At 42.7% G+C, this 26,670-nt stretch overlaps 1 protein-coding gene across 1 annotated transcript in view; it reads left to right on the top strand.

Annotated features, from left to right (window-relative positions):
• The window catches only part of slx4ip (SLX4 interacting protein), a 28,540-nt gene extending 2,462 nt beyond the window's left edge, over window positions 1–26,078 (top strand). The window contains exons 3-8 of the mRNA XM_053332643.1: window positions 1,464–1,553; window positions 1,901–2,027; window positions 14,552–14,629; window positions 16,343–16,431; window positions 24,939–25,045; window positions 25,141–26,078. Of these exons, the coding sequence (XP_053188618.1) occupies window positions 1,464–1,553; window positions 1,901–2,027; window positions 14,552–14,629; window positions 16,343–16,431; window positions 24,939–25,045; window positions 25,141–25,885 (1,236 nt within the window). The 3' untranslated portion in view covers window positions 25,886–26,078. The remainder of the gene's footprint in view (window positions 1–1,463; window positions 1,554–1,900; window positions 2,028–14,551; window positions 14,630–16,342; window positions 16,432–24,938; window positions 25,046–25,140) is intronic.
• The last annotated feature ends 592 nt before the right edge of the window (window positions 26,079–26,670 follow it).

The following is a 26,670-nucleotide window of genomic DNA, read 5'->3' as shown; positions in this document are numbered from 1 at the left end:
TAAGAACTTCACTCTCTGCAGAAACACAGTGCAAAGCACAGTTGATATTAAGCACTAGAAAAATTCACCTTTCTGTCATATGGGGGCGCCCTCTCCTCTAGTTGACCTGCAAGCAGAGGTAAGGAAGCAGCTTCTACAGAGAGACAACAAAAAGAAAAAAACGCTTATGAGGAAAAAAATATGAAAAATATTGGCACTTTGATTTGCTAAGAGCCAAATTTCCATTATTTAGTCTTTTAATGTCTCTTGACAAGAGTCTTACTTCACTTTTTTTACTGTGAATGGAAGTCTCACTTTACCTCCTTGAGGAAGGAGCTAACCCAGTTCATTTTAAAGAAGAGGAGGGGACAGCTGGAGAGAGTTTGGAGTTTGAGTGTAGGCTTGTGTCCAGAATTAGGACCTTAAGTGGCAGGGGCCTTCCCCTACACACCCTGTTAATTCATTCTCTCGCATCACCCTGAGAGCAAGGCCGTAGGAACACCCCTCAAGTCTGGGTTGTAGAGTTTAGTCATCCTGTCTGTGATTCTTCAGCCCAGGGGAAAAGCCTGGCTCAAAACAAAGCTTTTAGTGTGCACAAGTATTCCCTTTTACTAAATGAATAACCTCTTCTGTACACAGTCGTTTCCAGTTCTGCACTCTGTGCCTGGTTTTGTCTTTATGTGACTCTTTATGTGTATTTTTGCTGCCCTGTTCAGTTCAATGCCTTCTGATGCATCATCATCACTTTGGATTTTAGGGCAGAACTTGTTGCTCCTCTTTGTCATATTGTGGGTGGTCTCAGTCCGTCCATTACTTCGTCGTCCAGGGAGAGGCGAAGTTCACACGAGACCCACATCCATTCGCTCTCTGCAGTGGGCAGCTTTTGCACTCATGTGTAAACCATAATCAGGCTGGCTTGAGAAAGATGTAACAGCAACTTAACCAGCCGCGGCGTTTCTGGCCTCCCTGTCCCTTGTAGCTTATTGTCATTGACACAATGACGTATTGACTCAGGAATCCACTCTGCAGGCCTGTACTTAGCTTTCTACAGCACTCAAAAGTGCAGAAACACGGAGTGCTTTAGGGTAGATCTGTGGCGTTTTATCACCACTTAGCTACAATTTAGGATAATCCTCATTTATATGGTACATCTTCAGGCTTTGTATGCAGCCTATTGTGACCTGAGACAGTGACTGTATAGCAAAACTTATAGAACAGGAAAATACTTTTTATGCTGTGAGAGGGGATATATAAGGAGACAGACAGGACCCTAGTTTTTTTGTGAGGAGATTGGTGGTGAGATGGCTAGACAGAGGAACAGGAGGGAGGGGACTGCAGGAGAGAGGCCTGGGGTGATGTTTGAGGACATAGGGGGTCGTTGTGGTTTGTCTCGCTGTCAATCACCCACACTCTGATTTCCTTTGTTGTCTGTGAGCTCAATGCCCCTCAGCAACCTGTGGCTGTCCTTCCTCTTTGTGTTACAGTGTGGGAACTTTGCTGTGCTGGTGGATCTCCACGTTCTGCCCCTGGGCGGCCAAGAGGACACCAGCTGGTTTACTACGAACCACATCGAGGTACAGACACAACGAGAAGAAGGGCGTGCGTGTGAATAAGTGTGCGAGTGAATATATGGCTTCTGTTCTGCTGGAGGGCTTTTCAAAAAGAAAGCAACAGCGTGGAATCTAAAATGACTTTGAGCCTTCTGTCTTTTCTTCCTGGGGGTTTTCATTGTTGCACACTGTTAACTGTTCCCATCTCTTCACCTAACCACCTGCAGAGTTGCCTTGATGGCCTTCCACTGCATACCCTTACTGCCCTGTTGTTTGACTGTACTTTACTTTGAAAGTGGAATCTCAACCTACTTTGTCCCAGTTGCTCAACAACATGTTGCCATACTGAATTATATTCATGCTGTTTATAGGACGTCACAGCTCTGGTTCGAGATTCCGTGGACCAAAGGGTTAAGCAGTACACAGAGTTCCTCCACAATAGAAGACTGCCCAAACAGAAAAAGGAGTTGGCACCTGCTTCAGCCTTTATCGCGAGAGGTAACACACCATCCTGTGACCCTCATTACACTGAACTAGAGCCAAATAGCCTGTGTTTAAGATATATCCTTTATTGCTTTACAATCCATTACAGTGCATAACATCGTTTTAAGTTAATGAGGACAAGTCCTATTTATATTGTTTTGATTTCACTGTTGCTCACTCCTCTGGAATGTAGTCATCTTTGTCTTCCCTTTCCTTGTCTTAGGTGTGTCTATCATCAACTCTTGAATAAGTGAGAGGGTTTATTTTGGCTATGAACTCAAAACCATTATTTATTCACTTGGACCTCTTTGCAGAGATATGGTTCTGCACATGGAGGTGGGCCATTGAGGTGGGAATGGAGTTGCAAAACATTCTGAAAAATATTTCATGGCTACCTTTATTGGGCGAGTGTGGGTGGAAAGACAACAGAACTAGTTGGGACACGGTGGCTCTCTACGCCCAGGGTGTGACCTGTGGAGGCAAGAGCTGATAGGAGTCTTTATATTGTGTAGCAGTGTTTAACTTGGCACGTCTTAGACCATTAATATAACTTAATGTTTGTTACCCACACCTGTGTTTATATGTACGTGCAGTTAGCAGGATGACATCAAAAACAGTTGCCTTGACACATTACAGTCCACATACAAGAGTGAGAAATCAAAAATATGTCAGTGTGAGTAAGCCAATTCAATTCATCCCTGTTTATTCAATGGGAACACATTCCCCCAGCCACCCACGCACATGCCTTTGAAGCACTGTAAGCTTAGCTTCAGAGGAACCCCCAGCTGCGTGTTGTAAGGCAGACAGGTTTGTCACAGGTAGCAGTTAAACTGGGCTCACTCAGCAGGGCAGGCCTGACTGTGAGAGTGGGATTACAGGGCAGTCGGCCCCATAAAGTTTGTCCTGTGGCTGCAGCTCTGCCTCTCACGCTACTCCCCTCTACTTTAGTCTTCTCCCCCACTAAAACTGTATATTCATTTGTGTGCGTGCATCTGTGTGTGCATTCGCTTTTTTGCAAAGGTGCATGTGTATATTTTATTGAACGTTTGGCATTCTGTCGGTATCCAGGCTGTAAATACGGGTAGGTGTACTGGTTAATATGGATTTGCACGCATGTGTGCGTGCATGGGAGCACACAGGCGCTCACGCACACGTCAGAACCAGTGAGAATCAGAAGGAGCGACAGTGTGTTGGAGAGATATACTGTATCCTCCCCCTGGGCTAGGTGTGAACAGGCTGACAGTGTAAGGTTACTGAAGAGCCTGACTCATATTCCCCATGACAGACTGAGGAGAGACAGACATCTCTAATGATGGAGATCACAGACTGAGGCTCCACACACACACTTAAGCGCATGCACTTTCTCCACTGTGTGAACAAGGGGACTATCAGTATTTCAGCAGTGAAATATGCATGTAAAAATGATTAAGCCCCTTGCAGCTTTGCCAAGAAGAATGTAACCAGTGGAACATGACTCCATACCATATCGGAGAATTTTTCCCTTCTCTGAACATGAAAAGGTACAGTGCCTCAAACAGGCCTGCACAGTTCATGTGCTCTAGTCCTATTAAAGGTCTTAAGTGAGTGTAATGAGATTCTTGGTCTTTTCATTGTCCCATGCGCGGGAGGCAGCAGAACCGTAAAGGTGGAGACTGTGACTGTGAGAAGTGAGCAGGCAGGCAGGAGCCAATAAAAGGGGAGGACAGACTATAGGCTTAGGGAGGGAAGCCCAGCAAACCTCAGGGCGGGTTTTAAGTATTGGGGTCGTCTGTTCTGCAGGCAGGTCAAACGCTAACCTGCTAATCCGCGCAGGACTTTCAGACTGTCTGTGTAGGGAGTGGAAGTTGGTTTTCTGTGTGTATCTGTTTCAGTAGAGGACCTATTTGCATCCGTGTGTATATGTGTTCAGCATTATGTTATTCGAGAGCAGAATTAAGCTGGTTATCCCGGCGTGAGACGTGTGTATGTGCTGGAAAACGTGCATATGTACGTAGTTGCATATAGGAAAAGGTGTCGGGCGGGGTTGTACTGATGTCTGGGCCAGGAATAGGCAGATGGAGTGTGGTGCTATGTGTGAGATGGTATGGGAGGGGGATTGTGAGTCTTGTATGAGGTGGTGTTTGAGCCGGTGCCAGTGTGAAATCGCAGGGGCTTCCGCCAACAGACAGCAGTAAGGACAGCGTAACAGCCTCAGCTGTTGGCACTTCAAATGAGCCATCAACAGCTTTTAACATTCCTGGACCCTTCAGTGCAAGTGTTTGTATCTGAGTTATCTCTATGGGTTATTGTATTTATGTATGTGCTGTGTGCTTTGTTGGGTGCATATGTATGTGTATATAGCACCCAGTGAAAATGTCAGAGAGGAGCTTATCCCATGTCTTCTGCCAACATAAATCCAAGCCATTTCTTCAAATCTCAGCTGCAGAGGCCAATTTCCAACTGTCAGTCCCCACCAGCCCCCTCATATTTTTTTTTTTTACCCAGGCTACTTGAGACTTCATGATTAGCTCATAGTGATGTGATTTATTTATGTTTTTAGAGAGATGAACAGAGGGAACTTTTCCCACCAAACATCTTGGCTCTGGACAAGCAGAATGGACATGCTAGACTTTAGAAGCCCAGGGAAAGGGGAGTTTGGGAGAGGCCTCTCGCATTCTCCCTGGTAGACCGTGTTGAACACACCCACATTTCTCAGAGTAATTACAGATTGAAAATGAGTGGATAATAGGTTCTCTGTGCTTTGAGGAACACATTTTTGTCATTTGATATGATATTTGAGCAAGGATGGTGGTTATTCTGTATGACAGTAAACGTGTCACAGTTATCTCCAGGTAGATGCCACTGCCCTACAGAAACCCTATTTATATAGAGTACAGCTTGTTTGCTCTATAGGCTGTTCCAGAGATTGTTCTGTGGGCTTTACCAACATGCGTTTACTTTTTACATTAGATTAGATTTTGTTTACTCACACTGTTGGCTCATATGCTATCTGGATTTTCACTGGGTCTTAGGCTAACACCTCAATGGGAAATTGATTCTTGGTTGGTAATGGTGTATGTATTTGTGTGTATATGTGTAGAGTGTAAACTGAGAAGTCCCATTTTACACGGATTTAGTTAACATGCCGTTTCAAACTGCCAAAGCTCATTACCAGATGTCTTTTGTCTACTATTAGTATTGATAGAGGCACATTGATCTCTCTATGTGAGGCAGAGTGCCTTCCTGTAGTTTAGTCTTGTGTTTGAGAGTCTTCCTATCAGTGAGAAGAGGTAAAGTAGCCCTGGCAAAACCTAGTGGTACCTTTTTAGCCCATGGCAGAGCTGGGTCCCTCTTCCTCTCCCTGCACAGGTGCCAGGGCTTAGGAGGAGGGAACACCTGCCAGCCTGTTTCCCCATGGCCACGGCAGGCTGGAGAGGCATTTTCCCAGGCTCCCCAGATGAATGGTCACTAATAGCCGTGGGAGAGGGCTTTGCGAGTGCTGCACAGTGTACCACTGACTCCTCTTGGCAGCCCTATGAAGGGGGCTTAAGGCAGCCTGGCCACAGCCATTGCAGGGAAAAGCACAAGTGTTGCTGGATAGCTTTACTGTTGGAGAATGTGTTTACGAATGACCATCTCCCTCCCATTGAAGAATGCGGAGGATGTGTACAGACTAAAAGGGAGATGGTTAACTTTTTGCTCTGCCCTGTCATAGATTTAGCTTTGCTTGGCCTCTCTGGCCCTTTGAAGGCCTATAGCCCCAGGCTAGACCAGTTATCAAATTAGGTGAAACTGCTCAGTCAAAATGTGAGCGAGCAAAGTGCACAAACATGTAAACCATTACTTGTGTGTTGGACGTCCATTGCAGGGAGAATCAATATATGCTGAAAGGCAGCCTCATACTGTGACAGATCAAAGCAGTTCTCTGAAAACACACACATGTAATTTTGTAGTGACAACCTGTCTTAACCTACCTTGTTTCTTCACAGTGCAACCACAGCTATAACTATTTATATGAGGGACTGCTATGTGAGGGACTGGTCTGTAAATAGAGAGGCATGCCTGTGGCAGAGTTACCTGCCCTGCTCTGTGTTACTGGGCGTGAGGCAGGCTGGGATTAAGGCGAGGGGGAAACGGAGACCTGTGACAGGAACAAAGGAATTCCAAGGCCCAGGCTGGAAATGGATCCCGAGAGAAGCCTAGTATCAGAGTAGCCGCTCCAGCCAGCCTACCCCTCTCCCCACTCACCCTCCCTCCTCTGGCCCCTGCCGGGCAACCCCCCTCACCCTGGTGCTTTGTGGTGTTGCTGTGGCTCTTTAAATCCCTCCTGTAAGCCCCCGGCCTTACTCAGCAGCAACACATAGGACAGTCTGACTCCACTGTTAACCCCCCCCCCCCCATTATTGCACACACGCACAGTCGCACACACACACACACACACACACACACTCCTACACACCTTTTCTTTTCCTGTCTTTTGGATTTTTACACTCTCCTCTCCTCCCCTCTCCTCTGCTGTCCTTCCCTCTTCTCTTATCCTCTCCCCTCTCCTCTTTTCTCCTCTGTTCCCATTTCCTTTAATTTCTCCTCTCCTCTCCTAACCTCTCTCCTCCTCTCTAACCACTGCTCTTCCATGTCCCTCTAATGTCTGCACTTCATGTTTTCTCACTTTCTCCTCTTTTCCTTCTCCGCAGGGTCAGCTGCAGTCTCTTAGGACACAACCGCAATCCCTGCCATAGCTGTCACACCACACTCTTTTCCCATATAATTAGGGCCTGAGCCTAAGCACGGATCACATTCATGTGACTGTTCCCCTTTACCACAATCTGGTCTGGGAGACGGCACACACTCTCTTGAACTCATGCTAAGTGTTCAGCCTGACCAGAGCGCCTTGTTTCAGGAATTACTGAAACGTTTCAGAAGATCTTGTTGTTTTTCTCTGTCTCATGCTTCACTTTGAGAGAAATGAGCCCATGTCATGTGCTCTTGTTAGCTCTGAGGCTTTTCCTGTGGACAGGTGTCATGGTTGTGCAGTGTGCTAAATTTGCCTGGTGTTGTCAGGAAAGGCACATTAAGGCACTACCACAAAGTGCACTGTAACACAGTTTACTTGTAGACTGTAAGGAGTTTTGATCATGAAAATTTAGTGTATTACATTTTTTTATGACATTAAAATTAGAACTTCAGTCTATTCACGCATGTGACGCATGTGAATAGACTGCCTTGGCATTACCCATCTGTTATCATTAGACAGTTGAAGCAAGACCTCAACACTTTCACCATGTGTGCCATGTAGGGTTGGGTAACTAAAACCAAACTTGAACCAAATCCAAAATGCCAAGAACCAGGTACCCATCAAAAAAATTGAATTCCTGTTCCAACCACAATTACCCTTTTATTAGCCTTTGCAAATAAAGGCCACACATCTGCAAGGACATAGCTATCTGATAGGACCTGTCTATGTCATACGTCAACACAACAGTGTGTTGGTTTGATTAGACGCAGTAAACATTCAAAAGTTTGACTTCACTTTATTAAAGAAAATGACAACACAAAGTGCATTTGACAAGTTAATTAGCTGTAAGTCAGTTTGCACATCAAATTTGACCAAACATTTAAGGCAGCACAGTGTCAACCTGTAAGAATGTTCAGTGGATGTCTTCTTGTCTCTTAGCATGAGTGTGTCATCAACCAGCGCTAGCACTTCCAGCACAGCCAGTGATAACTAGCCACAACACACTGTTACATACAGTTTGTTTTACATTTTGCCTCTGTTGCTCAGATGGACCCCAAACTTGGACAGACTTTTTGGATTTTCTTTTAAATTTTGGAGTCATTTCTAGTATTTCATGTGAAACATGCAGCGACCAGTCGTTACATGTTTTGCACTTTTCAATGTTTCATTGCAACGGTACACTATCAAGGAATTATTTTTCTGGAGTGTTCCTTAAGGCCTTGATGACTGATCATGCGTTTTTATTATATGTATTTACTGTGTGAATGTTCAGTTAAAAAGACTTTGAATATAAATATTTTAATTAAACAGTAAAAGTCAAAGTAAACACTTAAAAGAATGAGGGTATTTTCTTATCTAAACATTGGACCTTTTTTTTACCATGTTGAAGTTGAAATTGAAACTGGGAATCGATAAGAACTGGAATTGATGAAATCCAAACGATACCCAACCATGTGTGCCATGGTTCATCTATTTGGATTTATAAACACAGACTAGGAGATTTACAGAGGACCCAGCAAGCAGGGAGTCTGCTTTCAATGAGTCCTTGATCTGAGTTTTAAAGGGCCAGCACAGTGCATAACTCAAGTCCACAAACTGCTCTGCACAACATAAATGCAAAATAAGCAGTTTGCATCCTCTTATTCTGAATGCTCTTTAATATAAACAGTGTCAGCACTTTGAGAGATTTGTGGCCTCTCAGGCTAATTAAGATATAATGATGATTGAATATGACATTTTGTATTGTGACTGCATTTCTCTCATCAGATTGTTTCTGAGAAATAGATTTTCTTCCCTTGATAATTGTTCTGTGCTCCAAAATGCTCCCCACCACTTTAGTCACATGCTGCATTATGGGTTGGCCTGAGCTACCATGCTGCGGCGTATTTTGTAACTGCGATGAAGGGGTCACCCAAATGTTAAATTGAACACTCATGTGCAAATATTGTTTCAGGTGGACGTTGTGCAGGATGATAAGGCACAGTGCTCTGCTACAGCCGTAGTTACAGTTACACACAGAGAGTGATGTCCTTCCAGGAAAGCCCCCACTTACATATGGGTAACTTCCTCATGCTCTCTCATCCTTCACCACTCCACCCCTCTCTCTCGCTCTAAGCCCCAACAGTCCACCCACTCTTGAGGACAGAGGGAGGGGGTCCACATCAAAGCAGAGATGTCAAAAGAGCAGGATTCTCAGGCACTGATGTCTGACTGTCCTGCTGATTCAACTCCTGTTCATAAAGGGATTGCGTGGGAAATGCAGTTTCCCTGATACACAGTCATTACATTAACTGTACATGCACACCAGAAACATGGTTAACGGGAGAAATCAGGTTACAGGAAAAGGACGGAGAAGGAGTTTACATGCCCTGCAATAACCAGGTTACTGTAAAACTTGCGTTTATATGCAGCTGCTGGGTAATCAGATTTCTCTCCTTCTCAGTGCCATGTTTGTGAAGCAAGGCTGGCATAATTTAATCCTATTGATGATAAAAATGCTGTAGCCTGAAAAGAGTTTTTTTGATAGCAACATTTGGACTGTTTGGGAGTCCCTAAGTCTTTCCTTATTGTGCACATATAAACACACTCACCTGTGGAAAATAAATTTGACTTATTTATTGTAGTTTAAATTTTGGTCAGACTTTGGTTTGAGCGACTTCGCATACAAAGATGCAGCGCTACAAGTTAACGTCTTTTCTTCTGTCCCTTAACACGGCTTCTGCGTTGATAGTCACCTGAAGAAGTATTATCATGCACATCTGGTTAAGCATATATATGGCCAAGAAATCGGTTTCCTCCAACAGAAATTAAACTGTGCTAACAACATTTGTCTCAATAATTTGATTATGAAAGGGTGCTTTCACGTTTACATGACGTCAAAGAAATCAGGTTAGTGCATAACTCTTAGGTGCATGGAAATGCACTGACACCCTCTGATGTACTTCGTTAGAGGCCCTGCACCCACTGTGGTCAGGCTAATGCATGGCCAGGACTCGCAAGTTACCCTAGAAAATCCTCCATATCAGAGCAGAAATGCTTATGGATTCCTGCATGAGTCACAACAACATAGGCCGCCAGGAATGCGGATGGTGAGGAGAAGTAGGCTATGTTTTCTATGGCTGTTTTAATGATCTCCTCAGGATATGACTGAAGTTAATGAAGTCTGTTCCATGGGGGCTTACCTTTGACCCCGGTACAAATGCCTCTCACCCCTGTCTTTTCCATTTTACAGTTCTAGTCACTCTGGTTGCCTTTTGGTTTGTTGACTTTTCTTTCCTCTCATTGTTTTCCCAGGAAGCGGTGAAAGCTGAAGGGATGTGTGTGTGTGTGTGTGTGTGTGTGTGTGTGTGTGTGTGTGTGTGTGTGTGTGTGTGTGTGTGTGTGTGTGTGTGTGTGTGTGTGTGTGTGTGTGTGTGTGTGTGTGTGTGTGTGTGTGTGTGTGTGTGTGTGTGTGTGTGTGTGTGACTCGAAAGTACAGTTTTCTAGCCTTGGCACCAGCCCTGTAGAGTCTGCTTTTTTCTGGAGTTGTCCTGTGGTATATTACAAGATGTAGGAGTCTCTTCATACAAGTGGTTACGATATTATCTACCACATTTCTGAAAACATGGCGTGCTGGCTTGTTTACTGTTTGATTTGACCTGTCATAATATTGTTGTGCACTGGGTTTCAAAACAATTAAGCAAGACCATCTTCTCTTGAAGGAAGTACAAATGAAACCCTTTAAAGTTTCTGCTCTCAGATTTGTGTATTGCACCACTGTGGGCCACAGTTGCCACAGAAAGGGGCCACTCATTCCCAGAGGAGGCACCAGCAAACTGTTTGTGAGAGAGAAACATGAATGTAAGCTTAGCACGAGAGAACCTGGGCAGAGAGCCAAGAGCAACTCTGCGCTGTGCAGGACGTTATAAAGTTGGAGCAACAGCTGATGTCTCGGGCCATGCCGTTTCACTGGTTCCCAACTCTGTGTCCAGACGTCCCTGTCAAACTTGTCCTGGGAATTGGCAAGCTCAACCCACCAGGGAAAGCAATGAGAATAGTTGTAGAGCTAGACATGAGGCTAAAGAGTCTAACGGACTAAATCAAAGCTTCTAAAAACATAGAAAGCCATGAGTGTGCAATGAAAGATGTTTGCTTCCTGGTCCCTCCTGGACCCAGAATGGGCAGAAAAAACAAAACAGAGATACAGATCTGCATTCCTCTCTAGTTAGACATCCAAAACGGACAATAGATGACCAATGGGTTGCTATTTAAAGAATAACTGAATATTAAAAAAGTTTTCCAATAAAGGAATGTTGCTATTGTTAACTACAAACACGCTCAACATAACATACAGACTGTTTATGCAATTTCCCTTTGGGATTTATAAAGTATTCTATCTATTTAAATCTTGTTGGCTTATCTAGTATTATTACATACTTTATGTACATCCAGTATTAAAGGGCCAGACTTACAAGGATGTCTGTCTCATTTATATTACCGCAGTCCATAAGAATTTGGACAGTGACTTATGTGTTGTTTAGTCTGTGTTATCATATTTAAAATGAAAAATGACCTTAAGGTTAACATACCAACTTGTAGCTCTAAATTGAATTTAGATCCACATCAGATGAAGTATGTATGATTTGTAGCTGTATCCTAAACTTACAGCTAGACAACCAATCTGAAGTTTTTATGTTTCTTTACATAGAAATGTTGCGAGTGGCCATGTCAAGCACCTGACCTCAGTCTAACTATAGCATGTACTTCATTTGCTGAAGCTCAGATTTAAGTCCCATGAGTCACCTAAACAACCAAAAACTGAAGAGGGCTGCTTTTGAGGCCTTGGTGATGACCACATGGGATGCTATTAAGACTGCTGATGTCGATGGCTCATACACTTCAGGTAGTCATTAACTGGAAAGAATCTGCAGCTACAGCTGTTTGTTCACTTCCGTTCTGTTCGGTATAAGACTGGTAGCCTGTTAGGTAATATCAATTAAACACGACTTTAATATTTTATGTTTTCATGTTCATTAAATGCTGTGTGTCTCTGGCTCTGTGAGGGAGTTTGTGAGCTCAGGGACAGTCTGTGCCAAGCTGACTAACGTTTGTTTGAGGGCATCACGTGAGCAGAAATACATCAGTATAATAAAATGCATATGGTTGAAATGAATGGTAAAATATATTCGTCCAATTGCATAGGTTCTCTAGGCTACACTTGCAACACTAATCAGAATGTAAATACCCTCAAATTAAAGCTGAAAGTTGGCAATTTAACCTCAGTCAATGTTCCAATGCAGTGGGGTACAGATTCAATAAAATAAGAGTGTAGCCTACCTTTGTCAGTATATTTACAGACTGCTGTATAAAATCATTATAGGGCTACCTGAGTCTTGGATTGGAAAAAACAAGTTTTAAAATGATTTCTATAAATCCCCACTTAAAGCTGTCACATGGCCTTTGATTCATGACGAGAATTCTCAATCCCAGTGTGCAGGTCTTATGTTTTTTCTTTATGAAGACGAATGACTTCAGTTTAAATATAAAATGAAAGTAATTAAAGCTCTAACTGTGATTGTATCTGAAGCTGACACTTTATGAAGCTGATACGCAGGAATAGGACAAACAAGCGTTGTTACGGATCAGTTCTTCAAAGAATACTAATTCCTGATAAAACAACCTTTGCACTGTCTACAAAGGTGTTGCTTCAAATCTCCTCTCAATAGTGTGGATACAGGTTGTTCTGTCTCTGAGAGGATATAATGTATGTTCACAAATCATTACGAAACTGCCTACATGTGAAGTTTGCTGTAGGCTAAATATCTGCTTAAGAGCTTTGGAGGGGCAGACACATTCCTATAGGAGCTAACCTGACAAGTGCCTGTCACCAAGGTAATAATTTACCCTTTCATCTTTGGAAAAATATTGGTTGTAATTGCTCTGTATCATAGTAACAAACATCTACATTTCGAAATCCCAAGTAGCTGTTTGATATTTTAATTTAGTTTCATTTTAATTAAGCTGTAGAAATCTAAAGATTTATCTTTCGTTGACAGATTGAGCTTGGTTTGTTTGAAATAGATTAGATCGACGATTTCATTCATTCTGTCATTCATTTATGTTTGCACATGAATTGTACACACTAATATATTTATCCTGGTAGCTAATTCAGCCACAAACAAAAAGAAAAAGAAAGCAGAGGTGGTGCCATTAATCAAAGGGAGGTGACTTAACCGTATACCTGTGGCAGCTTTGTGGCAAACTGTCTCTGTAATTGCATGTCATTATCTAAAGAATGGCAGGAGAGCTTCTTTTTGAAGATGATAAGTAGATGCTTTGAGTCGGGGCTGAGATGACTTCAGCAAACAGAGAAAGGGGAAATGTTCACACTGGCGCCTTCGCACTTGCGTGTGGGCCAGTGCTGTTAATGCTGTCTGCTCTTTGTGTTGTATGTTCATGCCAACGCACCATGTGGGAAATTAATTGCCCTTGTTGTTGGTCAACTTTTAAATTAGTTTTTTCTTTTAACCCAGTGTTGTAGGGACTATTTTTGTGATGAGTGATTGTCAGTGTTTTTGCCAACGGGTAAAAACCTTCCCCACTTCCAAATGTCAGCTTTTCAGAGACAAAGACAGCCTCGTTTTTTTAGCTTGATGACATTGCACGTTTGACATTATCCAGGGAGCTCTGAGAAAGTCTCGAGTTCAAGAGGTCAACAGTTTTTCAAATGTATAATCCTTTAATTGAAGTAAAAGTACTAAAATCCCTAAGTTAGCTTAATGAGCTTTTCACACGAAAACAGAAATATGAGAATACAAAACAAGAATAAGAGGGAATAGAAAGGTGGAGGTGGAGGTGAAGTGAAGCAGGGTGTAGTTTTAACGTGACGTGTGTAAAGAAAAGGGCGAAAAGTGGAGAGTCAGGTTGAAGTGTGTGGATGTACCAAAGTATGAGCAGGCTCTGTCAGCTTCCCAGTGCTGTTGTCTTGTTTACAAAGAACAACTGGATAGCGTGTTAGCCAGACCCTTGCTTTTAGTCAACAAATTCCTGCCAGATTAGGCAACAGGCCACTGTTTCTGCCCAGCACATCTTACATACCATGACAAACATTCCATGACAAATAGAGCAGAGGCCCAGAACACGGTTTCTCTGCTCCTGCCAGACTGGGAGGTCAGTTAAATTACAACAGAATGAATAGGGTCTCTCTCCGTTAATGAATTAGCTCATTTGGGAGTATTCTGGGCCTCTGACTGAGCATAAGATTAAAGTTAGTGGGGAATTGAAGAGCAAGGGAATGCCATCCAGACTTGCCTGCTGCCATGTGGAGCTAACAGTACAACAGTGTGCTGAAGTGGGTATAACAATTTGTATTGAGGAAGTAGAGCTGCTGGTTTCTTTAAAAAAACATCCCATATCTTGTATTCACTTTAAGTTTAACTTCATGGGTTTATTTCAGCAGTCAGTAAGCCTAGCCTGATTCTAATGTATATTATGACAGTAACTCATCATATGCAGGGCTTCGTATTGGATCAGAACTGTTTGCATTTCATGTCCCTTGATGAACCACTTTATCTTGTTGTCTTACCAACAGGATGATCTGAATGCCAACCCATGTTGTTTTGTGTCATTACAGTAAATCGAATAAATGTTATCAGCGTATCAGGGAATGGCAACAATGCTAGCACACATCCTTCCAGAAAGTCCCATCCAGAAGTAATCAAGTAGTGGCACTTTTCCAGCCTTGGTAATAGTGCCACATGTATATGAAATAACTCTGTGCCCGTTTGCTCCTTTTTGCTGTTGATTGTAATTTTGTTTTGTTTGTTTGTTTGTGTTTTTTTTATAGGGCAAAACTTCAACCTAGTCGCCAATTTTCTGAAGCGCCACTTAAGCCTCAGATGTATTGTGAAGCAGCTCCATGGGGGTACGTAATCTAGATGCTTTTCATGAGTCAATTCCCACTTAAATGAATCAGAAATAGACATTTCAATGACTCATACTCAGCCAAATTTCCCACAGAAAGATCAAGTCATCTGTGCTCTGCATGTTGATTTTTCTCCCCCTCACTTGTTTTTATGTCCTGTCCCTACCTGCTTGGGGTGTTGTTGAGAACCGGCAGCCATTAAGTGTTTCCCTTGAGAGGCTACTGAGAGTGGGAGAGAAAGATTGGAGAGCTGTCTATGGAGGGCAGTGAGAATCTATCTCCATGGCCCATCTAGTGCCTATGACCCTTGGCCACCTTTTCATGGGACCAACATGGCTCTCTTCCTGTCAGTAAAGTTAATATCTGCTCCCTAGGGGCCTGGATGTTAAAGCAGCACTGACCTGCTGCAGACTGAGATGACTGCTTCTCTCAGCAGGTCCGTTACACATCAAATTAGATCCAGTCTCCTGGGGCAAAGGTTGTGTAATTCAGTCCACTTTGTTTGCAGTACATAATAGTCGTGTAAAAATTTCAATTAGCTATAATCTGACCATAAAGAGTAAGAGTTATTCTGGCGAATTACAGTTAAGTTTTGTCATGGCAGTCTTTTAACTTGAGGCTGGTTCAGAAAGAGAGAAACTGATGAAAGATCCAAAATGTGCAGGGTCATACTCTGTGAAGCATGAAGTTGTTTAGTAAATGTCATTGCAATATTCTTTTTTTTTAATTTTGAAGTTTATTGCTGAAATTGTCAGATAATTAATCTTCAAAGGTCATAAACATCCACAGCAAACTCCACTTACCCTCTCTCGAGTGTTGGATGATCAACTGACCCCCTGACTGACTGACTGACATAATCCTCCTTAGAACCTCAACACAAGTCTGCATACACTAATGCAGGATGTGGTTCTGTGGAAGTGGAAGTTCTCTGCCTGCTTAACATGTGTGTACATTGGCTTCCCAGGAACTAGTTTATGTTTGTAAACCACTAATCCACACAAGTGAAGCAAAACCAATGTATTTAGAAATGGCCACTTAGGAGGAATACAAGCTTTTATGCACTAAATTCACCACTGCTGCGAAAAAGAAAGCGTTGAACAGACGACGGCAGGCCAAGTGGATAACCAATACAAGATGAATATTCTTGTGATTAGTATTTTCTTTTTTATCAGTATTTAACATTTTGCTCACATGAGACACATGATGAAGCAACACATGTTAGAGTTGTATTACAAGTTTTGGATTTGCTCTACAGGCTCTTTACATACAGTAAGCTATATAACAGGCAGTAGGTCAAACACTGGCTGTGCAGTTGAAGTGGTACATTGACTTCATCTCATCTGTAAAAATACTAAAGGACAATTAGATGTATTGTAATAACATAATAAATAATGTAATGTATGCGATAGTATTGTTGTTGTAAATGATCTTTGTCTCTGAAGCTGATGAATGATATTACTGATATTACTCCCAAGAGCCATTATTAATATAAAATTTCCTAATAATTCATGCTGTTTACGTGGTTCATAAAGCTTAGCAATTATGTGTACACTGCCATTTTCTACTCGGTTTGAGGGATAATAAATACTTGTGTTTGTAAATGTCCTCACAAGCCTCCACCACAATTCCCACTGTCTGACTTTGACTCGTAATTAGAGGTGAGCCCACGTTATTAACTAACATCGTCTGTATTGTTATTTCGCCTGCCTTCAGATTTGCGTGTGTTTCCTGAGCGCTATGTTGTGTGTGTAAGCTGTCCAGAGGATGCCTCAGCGCACCATGGAAACCCGAGCCTGGCCGCGGTGAGAACTGTTTATACTCCTCTATTTCCTCTTCCAGTCGCCTGGCAAAAAATCTTGCAAGGGTCTGTGTGTTATTATAGAGATGTGTTGCCAAATTGTGCTCTTGCTTTATATATACTGAGCCTCTTCACGTGGTGGACGTGGGGTTTTGTACCTGCAGGGGCTGTGAGGAGATCTACTAAAGAGGAGTGAGAGGGTGGGAGGAGGTTAAGTGGAGTGAGATGGGAACCAAAACTGCAGATTCTCTCTGTCTTTTAAAAAAGTCCCCACTGCCACATCGTGCCAATTCACCCCAGCTGTACAGTTCAATTTATTTTTGAATGACTCAGACATGGAGTTGTTGAAAACCTCAACATTATCGGGTAGTCAAAAAATAAAGCCAAAACGAATTTTGCACATTTCAACATTTCCTGAGAAAGTCTAGATGTGCCTAGAATTTTCTCATACTCGTGATCTGTTTTGGAAAATTGTGGCAGAGAACATCAATTTTTTTTCTTCTTCTTTTTTTTTTATTTCAGTAGAACTTGAATCCATGTTGACATTGTAAGAACATCTGATATAAATATCAAGATTTCCTCTTACCTCTTTCCACCTTACTCTTTGCGTAAACACTTAATATTCACAATCTTAATCTCCATTATGCAGTATGTTATTCATGGTACACTGTAAAAGTTACTGGAACTACAGCATCACTCTTTCTCTTAAACGTACATTGTTTTTGGTCTTAAGAGAATTCAGTTAATGTGATTGCCTGCGGTGAGATGTCATGTGCCTTGATTGATTGGTTTCAGATAAAGTTGGTTTCAGTGGGTATTTCCCTGTAAGAGTCCACGCTGGATGTATCATGTTGCACTCTTGCCCATGTCATAAGCCCTACTACTGCAGTTCTTTTTTGTTCATTCATATTGCAGGCAACTATCCTTTGGCCTGTGCTCATTTGATCCCAAAACTCCCCAGAGTATTCTGGGAAATCGTGGTGGAGCCTCTCACCTTGGCACTCACATCAAGGACAGACATCTCTCCCATCACATCCCATGATCAGTGGCCCGCTGTTTTTCTATGTGCTCTTTGCTATTGTTTCCCTTTGAAACGTCTCTGCACTCTCCACAGTTTGGCTTCCAATGAAAGCAACGATTGTAATATTTTTAGTGGAGCAACACAGTCGTCAGTGAAAAGTTCAGATTGTGTAACCAATTTTCCAGTTCAAGGAGGCATTGCTGTCGATTGCGTTCCTCTCCTCAGGATGTGGTTCTCCGGGCTCATACAGTACAAGCAGAGGGAATTGGAGGGTGGGAGTCTTGTGGTGGAGCTCTCACTAGCCCAACCTCAAGCGTGGTTTGCTAGGGAAAGATACCAGACAGCAAGGCTGAAGTTTTTCACATGACAAAAACAATTATTTGTTTACGTCCTCTGTTCTGTTCTAATTTGTCAGAGTGAAAGTTTTTGCAATTTTCAGTGTTGCCAAGAAAGTTGAAAATTTACACGAAAAAAAGTTTACGTAGTGAGTCAGAACTGATGTAAGGCATAATAATGTTGCTGTCTAAAAATAATGGGGCCTTTGGAATTCTATGTCAAAGTTAGTCATATGTTTAAGAGGGGATCTTTAATCCTTCAACTCTTGACAGCTTGAGCTCCGCTGGTCCCAAAAAAATGCCACGTTTCCCTGTATTTAAGGGAGGTTTCGGTTTTGTTGTTAGGATTCAGTTTGTGTGACTTGCTGAACAAAAATCCTTGACCGCAGTGGAAATGTAGACTCATCAAATTAGCACTTCTCATAAGGTCAGGGGGTTATGTTGTGAGGGAACTAAGGTGACATCATGGTTGGCCTTTTGTCCTGTGAAAGGCAGCAATTCACTCCCACACTTCAGCATGCTGTATTTCTGTTTTATCATCTGCTTCCACATTAGTCATATTCTCAGCTGCTATTTAGACAAGTGGATGGATGGTTAGTAATTTCCAGTAATGTAGAATATCAATTATTATGGGTATTATGATTTTTTCTTAATTCAAAGTCAATACTAATACTTTCTTAGGTCTTGTCTGCAGTTTGAAATGTTTTGTGCAGATTCACCACATGTTATCTCAGCATTTAGTTCCATCAAGGGAGAGTAAAACTACAGTTGACATAATCAATGATTTTATATTTACAGTGGATCAAATAACTATATTTATGTGAATGAGGTTGCCTGCAAACCCATACATAAGTATCATCCAACTCGGCAGTTCCCCTCAGCTTTGCTCAGCGTTTCTGAGTCTTTCAGCTCAATTTTGGTTTTATAGGCCACAGCTTTTCTGTTTCGGTTCAATCTCGACGCTCTGAACAGCGACGTTTCCAGCAGCAGGCAGCTGTTTCCCTCAGGAGTTGGTGGGGAGCAAAACAGAGCTAAAAAGAAGACTGAATATTGGACAGCCACACTCGAAGGTGGAGGGAAAAGCTTGTGGTCGCATAGAGGGCCGAGACACGGTAATGGTTCAAATGGGGATAATTTTGTTATACTGTTTTTCCATGCTGTATTTCTGTATTTTTGCTTACTTGGTTTATTCTGTACACACAACATCTATTGCATGTCTATCCGTCCTGGAAGAGGGATCCCTCCTCTGTTGCTCTTTCTGAGGTTTCTTCCATTTTTAACATTTTTTTTTTTACCCATTAGAGGTTTGGGGAGTTTTTCCTTATCTATCCTGAATCAAGGATGGATAATGTTATATGCTGTACAAGCAAATGTAATATTGGGGTATATAAATGGATTTGACTTGACTTATTTGTACGTGTTTGTTGACTTTCTCACTAAGCAGCCAGTTAGAGTTAGATTGAAACTGACTGAAAGTTACAGACATTGTCGGACACAGGCCTCTCAATTCTGACATCAGAATGGTGTGGGCTGGAGGAGTTTCAGATGTTTGACCATACTGATGGCTTTGGTTTGGGCATACTGATGGCATTACTGTCACAACTGTCATGCCTGGAGCTGTTGAGTAAAATGAATCCTTCCACCACATCTGTGGAGGGAACACTAACTGATATTTGATCTATTGAAAGGCCTGATGTCTTTGGTCTGTTACGACCTAGAAACCTACAACCAACTGGTGCACTACAGAGTTACGGCTATTGAAAACTGCTACGTTTGCATAAAACAGTGGGAAGCAACCAAAGGCGTCTCTTGCGACATTGCAACCCCCCCACTCCCCACCCCACCCCTCCTGACATTTCGAGATTCAAGCATTTTATAAAAAGTTGCTCCCATTGTGAGTCAGCACCAGCAGTGAGGAGGGCAGCATGGGAAGGAAGAGCTAGTGTTTAGGATTGTGGCCGTTGTTTTCTAGTCAGGCACAGAGTGGGCAGCCGAGGTGAGTGGCGTGCTGGGCCGCAGAAGTTTGGATCAAAGGCAGAGCAGATGTGTTTCCAGTCCCCCCCTCTTCTGAGCTCTGGAAGAGCCTGTGTGTTTACTCATGACCTCAGCACGCCTCTGTTCTTCACAGCTCGCAACAGCTAGCAGCAGAGTTTTCCCAAGCGTCCAGTGTCTGCAGATCTTCTCTCCACCGGGGCCAAATCTGTTACGATACGTTGCCCTGTCTCATCATTTCACTCGATCATCTGCTTTCATTGATTTGCAGCACATATAACAGCTCATTTTAATCCTTACAAGTTGGGCGGACCCAGAAACGTTTGTCATTGTTAAGGGATAAGAACTGTCCTCTATTTTAGACAAGTATGTGCCCATGCATGTTTGTTGACTTTGTTGCAGGGAAGATGTGGTGAGCTTAGACAAACAGAGCATGTTTCCTCAGTGGGAGCAGGGTGGGTGGAGGGTGAGGGATGAAATTTGTGGACTAGTTTCACGAACATCTCAGCAAGAGGTATTTCTGTCCTGACAGTTAAATGGTGTTGTTGTTTCCTGGTGCCAGTTTAAGGATTTTGTATACTTAGTCTTGCCACCATAAAGCCGTTCAAAAGCTTTCCATTGAAAGAATAATTCGATTTTTATAACTCCAGTCATTTGAGGGATTCAAGTGTTACAAAGTAGTACAAATTACTACATTGTTAGAGTCAAGTGAAGAACTGGCTTTTAATGACTGTGTTTCAGGTGGGATACAGAGACATTAGAGTTATCCAAGAACAAACAATGTGGCTTCCACTGCGGCTCTTATCACAAGCAAATATGAGTTGATGGTTGGTTTGAGCTTTCCATGCTTGCTCGGCCATGTGTAATGACTAGTTATCTTGTTTTTTCTGGTGTTTTTTCATGTGTAACTGCAACTAAAAGTTTGCGTTGCTAGATGATGGTTTTAGAAATGTCTTTGACCTCTTGGGCTTTTGAAAATCCTTAAAAAAAACAAAAAACCCTGAATGAACTAAAAATGCATGGCCATAGCTAAAGTGCTCTTGCATTGTACAGCTGCACATGGACATTTATGTAGATTACATAGGACAACCACTGTTGCTTGGGAATACTAAATAAGCAATGTCTTTGTCTACCAAGAGGTGTTTTGTCATCTCATGCAGCAGTGGGGTATTTTAGACCACTCAGACTATTTGGCTGTATCAGTGCATTACTTTCAAGTGCAGCTGCATTAAGAGATAACCAACATAATCTTCCTATCTGTGTTCCTGCCTTATCTTAGATGGCAGGGTAGAAACTGCTCATTCCCTGTATTTTATGGAGCCTGTAGTCGGTTATCTTTTTGAAGTTGTTTCCAGGAGTCATTCAGAGTCAGGACAAGCTATGAGAATCTGGACTGGTATCCTTTTAAAACCCAGTGATTCATGCTCCCTGCTCTCCATGCCCTTTTGCCAGGCTTATCTCTATAATCTGACAGCCAGATGTGCTGTCCTGTTGCTGCTCCTGAGGTGGAGCCGTGTTGTTTTGGAGGCTCAGGGCCGGGGAGGGCACTGTTGGTCTGCTCTCAGTGTTGCATCATGAGAAGTGTTGTGCAGCATTGTGTGGGGGCGAGCAGACTGGCTGGCGGTGGTGGCGGTGGTGGTGGTGGATGGGGTTAAATCCTTGTTGCTGGTGGCAGCGGGTAGACGTTCATATTTACCACCATCCCTCCCTCCTTTTTCATGGGACACTCTCCAGCTTATTGAGAGTTTGCATCATTCCGTACAAGATTAGTCCACTTTGGTTCCCACACAATACTTACTGTTTTAGCCACATAGCTTGTGATAATTATAATGTTCATGCACTGTCTCTCTCACTCTCTCTCATTTGAATCTTTCCATCTGAAATCCCCCCTACTTCCTTCTCAAGTGGCTATATACAGACCCCTGGACCCCTGGTAATAATCATTCATCCGCCATTCCTCTCACTGTCTGACCTTCTATCTATCCCCATCTTTCTACTTTCTATGTATATCCAGTCTCTTCCTCTCTTCATCCTCCTTCCTCTCCATCACTCTGTTCTTTCACTCTCTCGTACTCTTTTGAAGTCCTGCCGACAGGAACAGAAAGGCACTAAACTTTCCCAGAGAGCCTCCCATTGGCTTCTTGTTGATTTTTCTTTCAAGTTCATTTTCAAACAGCAGCATTTATTCATATTAAACAGATGAGAATACATATCAAGGCATTACAATGCAAATGATGGCACCCACATCTTTCTCAGAATTGTTGTTGTTGGAGTGGGTGTGCGAGTGTGTAGGCAAAATGCGAGTTTGTGTGTGGATGTGTTTGTATGTGTGCCACTGTCCCAAATCCAAGGCTAGCCGTAGCTCCGCATACAACAGAGCGTAAAGACTGAATTTCTGCCCACACTCTAGCATGACTCCATCTGTACACAAAGGGCAGCCTGTGGAGAACTTCCTGTGTGAGGATTCTTGTGTTTGTGGGCATGCTGGAGAGACTGTTGAGGTCAGGCGATATGACTCTGGGGGGGGTGCCTTTTCCTTTGTTGTGTTCCCCTGTGAACGCTCTCTCTTTTTCTTATTCACTCTGTAGTATCTTGTCCCTTGTTTCTTGTCGTCTCCGCCTACTTCCCTGTCAGCCAGCCCCTCCATTCACTCCCCTCCCTCCGTCTGGCCTCTTTATTCCGTCCACCACACCACACACCATAGTGCAGTTGCTAGGTCTCAACAGCCAGTGCAAAGCCACAATGCCCCAGCTTGCGCCTGCAGCTTGGGACAATTACTTTTTTCCCCATGTGTATTGGGTCATATTTTGTCACTGGTATCATGACATGTGGGAGAGGACATTAATGATTTTTTCTCTGTGTATACAGCGACTGTTGCATGCCAGAGCTCACCACATTGGCTTTCCCCTTTCTTAGAGTGCACATTGATCATTTTACCAACCAGTTTATGGAATAGTAATGATCTGAAAAATGGCAGATATTAAATAAACATCGCGGCCACAACCTAGAATTTTCCCAGATTTAACATCCCGGGTAGTATTTTCCCACTGCTATAGTCTATAGAGTGTTTTTAGCCGTGTTAGCAGTGCGGCTTTAAGGATGGCAATTCCGGTTTGTTAGTTGGTCATCGATCCACCACTTTGGTCCAGACTGAAATATCTCAACAATTGGATGGATTGCCATGAAATTGTACAGACATGCATGGCTCCCGCTGTATGAAGCCATCTGGCTTTGGTTTTCTCTAACATTTCCTCTTGTGCCACCATGAGGTTGACATCTTTGTTTATTAGTTAAATGTTTTATGTGATTGCATTAACACCTAGCACCATTAGCAGGTAATAGTTGTCACTTGTCCACTGAAATATGTAAAAATCAGCTTCACGCATTGGCACATATTTTTGTACAGACATGGTTCCCCTGACTTCTACCTCTAGTGCCACCATGAGGTTGTCATTTCTGCTTGTTATTGAAATGCCATGACAACTATGGGAAGGATTCCCACGAAACTTGATTTATGTCCCCCTCCAAATGATTTGTAATAAATTTGGTGATCTCTGGACTTTTCCTTTAGAGTCAGGTCAAAATTGTAATATTTCCAATGCTTCAATACCCATAACTACATTCCTGAAAAACCAACATTCACAATAGCCACAGTACTTTGTTTTTATTGCTAATGCTACCATGATAATACAAGGTAAACATTACTAACCAAACATCAGCATGTTAGCATGCTGGTGTTAGTGTTTCGCTCAAAGCCCCAATGTGTTTCATAGAGCTAACATGGCTCTAAATTAAATTTAGTACTTTTAGTACACATGTCACTCAAATCTTGAAGCTGAATCTGTTTGCTGCTTATTCTGATGAAACAAGTATATATTGGCTCATTTTCTAAAGCATAGTTAGTGTCTCTCGCCAACTTTTTTTTCTTTTTTTTACGATAAATTGACAATCTTTCAACCTTTAAGTTCTGCTCAATTTACCACCAGCGTCTCTTGTCCACTCATAAATCCACAGTCTGTTCTGGCTCAGCCAAGGAAAAGACCAGTGATTACCCTTAATTAGTGGCCTGTTGAGGGCACACGTTGGTGAGATCCAATCTTTGGCTTGCTCCCTGTTCTGCCTCAGAGGGTGCCTTGCACATCATTGATATTGAAGACTTCAAAATATGTGGTTATACTGAACTTTTAACCCGTTGTTAACCATTTTAGCCAACTCAAATATTCTTTTTTCCAGGAGCTCCTATTTATAGTGGCATATGAAGTGAGGGTTTTTACAAAAATAAAGATTTGTACATGTAGCCTTCCACAGTCATACTGCTTGTTCAGTAACAGTTTCAAAAATAGTAGTTATTGAGATTAAAGAGCTTCTTCCTGTCAAGATTTTTCCAGCCTGTTTGCATTAATTCCAGTGAACCCACAAGTCAAAGTGCTGCTACAGTCTACTAACCATAAGAGTGCTTCTAACTCTTTTAACTCTTATCCTCTGGCCTCTTAAATGCTTTTTACCCAATATTTGCATTTTTCCATTGCTGTGTTTCCCTTGTATTTTTCCTCTTGCCTTGCTCCATCATCCTATTAATGAGCCTTATTTAATCGTTGTTTTAACTTGTCAACATGGTTTCACTCTAGCAATTCTGCCTCAGGCACTAAGAATCACTCTGAGCCTCAGACAGTGGAGACTATGAAACGCATGTCACACTATGACAACCTGGTGATTATTTTCTGAAGCCTTTGAGGTGGTTCCTTTGGACAGAATTAAGTGGGGGACTAATTCTTTGTGCCAGCTGGGGTGTTACTAAGTGTTTCTAAAGGCATAATAGCAAACATTCTTATTCGCCTGTATCATAGTTTAGTTTAACATTCTGCCTGATGGGAGATGACTAAACATTGAGGGGCATGAGTAGAGGATAGTGAGTTTGGAATTCAAGAGAATCGAAAGAGAATTCATTTGTATGAACTTGCTGCAAAATCCCCTTTATCGTATTGGATTATTTTGTGTTGTAATTGTTCTCATTATATTATCATTTTTACAGCAGTCTAGTGAATGTTTGTTAATGTCCGACAATGCCAGATGATGACAGCAGTCTGCTGTGCAGCCAAACCTTTCCAGCGGATGCCAGGAATAATATTTTTTGTTTACACCGATTCTGTTTGTCCTCTCTAGACTGAGCTGAGCGAACAAAGCCGATCTGAATATTTTTCCAGAGTGGGAGAAACCCAAGAGCCTTTAAACAGCCCCACAAAAACAAAGAAGACTGCGCTTCAAAAGATGTAAGTATGATCTAATGCAGAACTTTCCAACCCCGGCAGTCAGACAGGACACTCGAGTATCTGCTCATATCCTCTCATCCTTTTAACTTTTTCAGAGCCAAACAAGCTAGTGTCCAGCAAGAGCTCTATGGTTCCAGTTTGGGGGAGCAGCAAATTGACCAGAGAGCCCTTCCCAAAGTCCAAAGAGGGGAACGTGGAGCAAAAGAATCAGAGTCACGTCCAAAAGAGACAGAGACAGAGCATCAGGTCCATTGCCCCGGTGTCAGTGAGGCCGTGGCTCAGATTGGGTCAGCCCAAAAGCAGCAGCAGGCTGAGAAATGTCCTCCAGACAGCATCAATCTAAATGGGGCCTTGGTAGTTTTCTGCCAAGATGAAATCAGTCGGGAGACCAGTAAGAGCAAGAGGTGTAAGCCGAGCGATGCAGGGGAAGACCCTCACCCACAGAGGGCTAAGAGGACATGCCTTGGAAGACCTCCAGCCACAATGCAAACTCACTCCACTGAGTGCTCCACACAAACATCCAAGCATGACCTTCTTCCTCTGCCGCCCCTTCCTCCAGAAGAAGCCAAGGCAGAGTCCAAGGCTTTCCCAGTCTCCGAGTGCAAGAAAACCACACTGGAAGTAGAGCTGCTTACTCCAGGGAAACGGGCCCAGAGGCTCCCCCTCACAAGCAATAACACGGCACAGACAAACCAAAACAGGCTGGCCGCAAGTCTGAGGGGCCTATCTGTCAAGCCTGCATCCTCAGGCTCCTCTATTAGTTCCAGATCCACACTCGGAGAGGAGGGGAGTGAAAATGTGCCCAGAACCTCCAGATTACGACGACTGAAGAGGTCCTGAGGGGGAGAGACAAGCTACAGTAAAGATGCCTGACGCCACAGAGATAGAGATGATATTGTGTCAGGCTACATGTTTACCCCATGCTGTCTCTTCAGATGCCTCGCATTTGTGCACACGTCACATTTTACTATCTTTTCTTTTCACATATGCTGTACATGCAGCACACACACACACACACACACACATACACACACACAGCTCAAATACTGAACACATTATGGCAACTGATACATGAGCGTTTGAGTTACGCTTTGTCAAATACTTGAAACAGATTTTGCCTCCACCCATAAGTAGTGGTGGTCAAGAGAGGCTTGCAAATGAAAGTCAAAAACCTTTAATTGGAGTTTAGATTTGGTTTTGTGTTAAAGATTGGGGATTTCAGACAGGCAGGAGCCATGCAGTACGTCATGGCTTTCAGTCTGAAACACTGGCTCCTACATGTCTGAAAACTGTCCAGTTTCCCTGCTGAAGCTCTGGTGTGATTGATTGCCGTTTCCAGATTTATTTCATCACCCCGTTTTCAAAAATGTATTTTCATAGTTAGATTTCATTCATATACAATTTTCTCTGTACTTAAATGGTAAGCACCTGGAATGTATCTTTGAATTTGAGCGTATTATACAGCTTGTACGTTGAACTTGAACCAAGTATGTGCTGGTACATGAGCTGTATTGAAATATTAGTGGTTTTATTGGGGAATAGTAGGACATCTATAGTTACACAGGTTAAATTGTAGCTTCTGTCGACACTCTGACACTGTCAGGATTCAGACAGTCTCTGTTTGA

The sequence above is a fragment of the Scomber japonicus genome, chromosome 14, assembly GCF_027409825.1.
Source record: "Scomber japonicus isolate fScoJap1 chromosome 14, fScoJap1.pri, whole genome shotgun sequence".
NCBI classification, from domain to species: Eukaryota; Metazoa; Chordata; class Actinopteri; order Scombriformes; family Scombridae; genus Scomber; species Scomber japonicus.
Note: the sequence above shows the minus strand (reverse complement) of the source record. Positions and strands in the feature narration are given on the sequence as shown.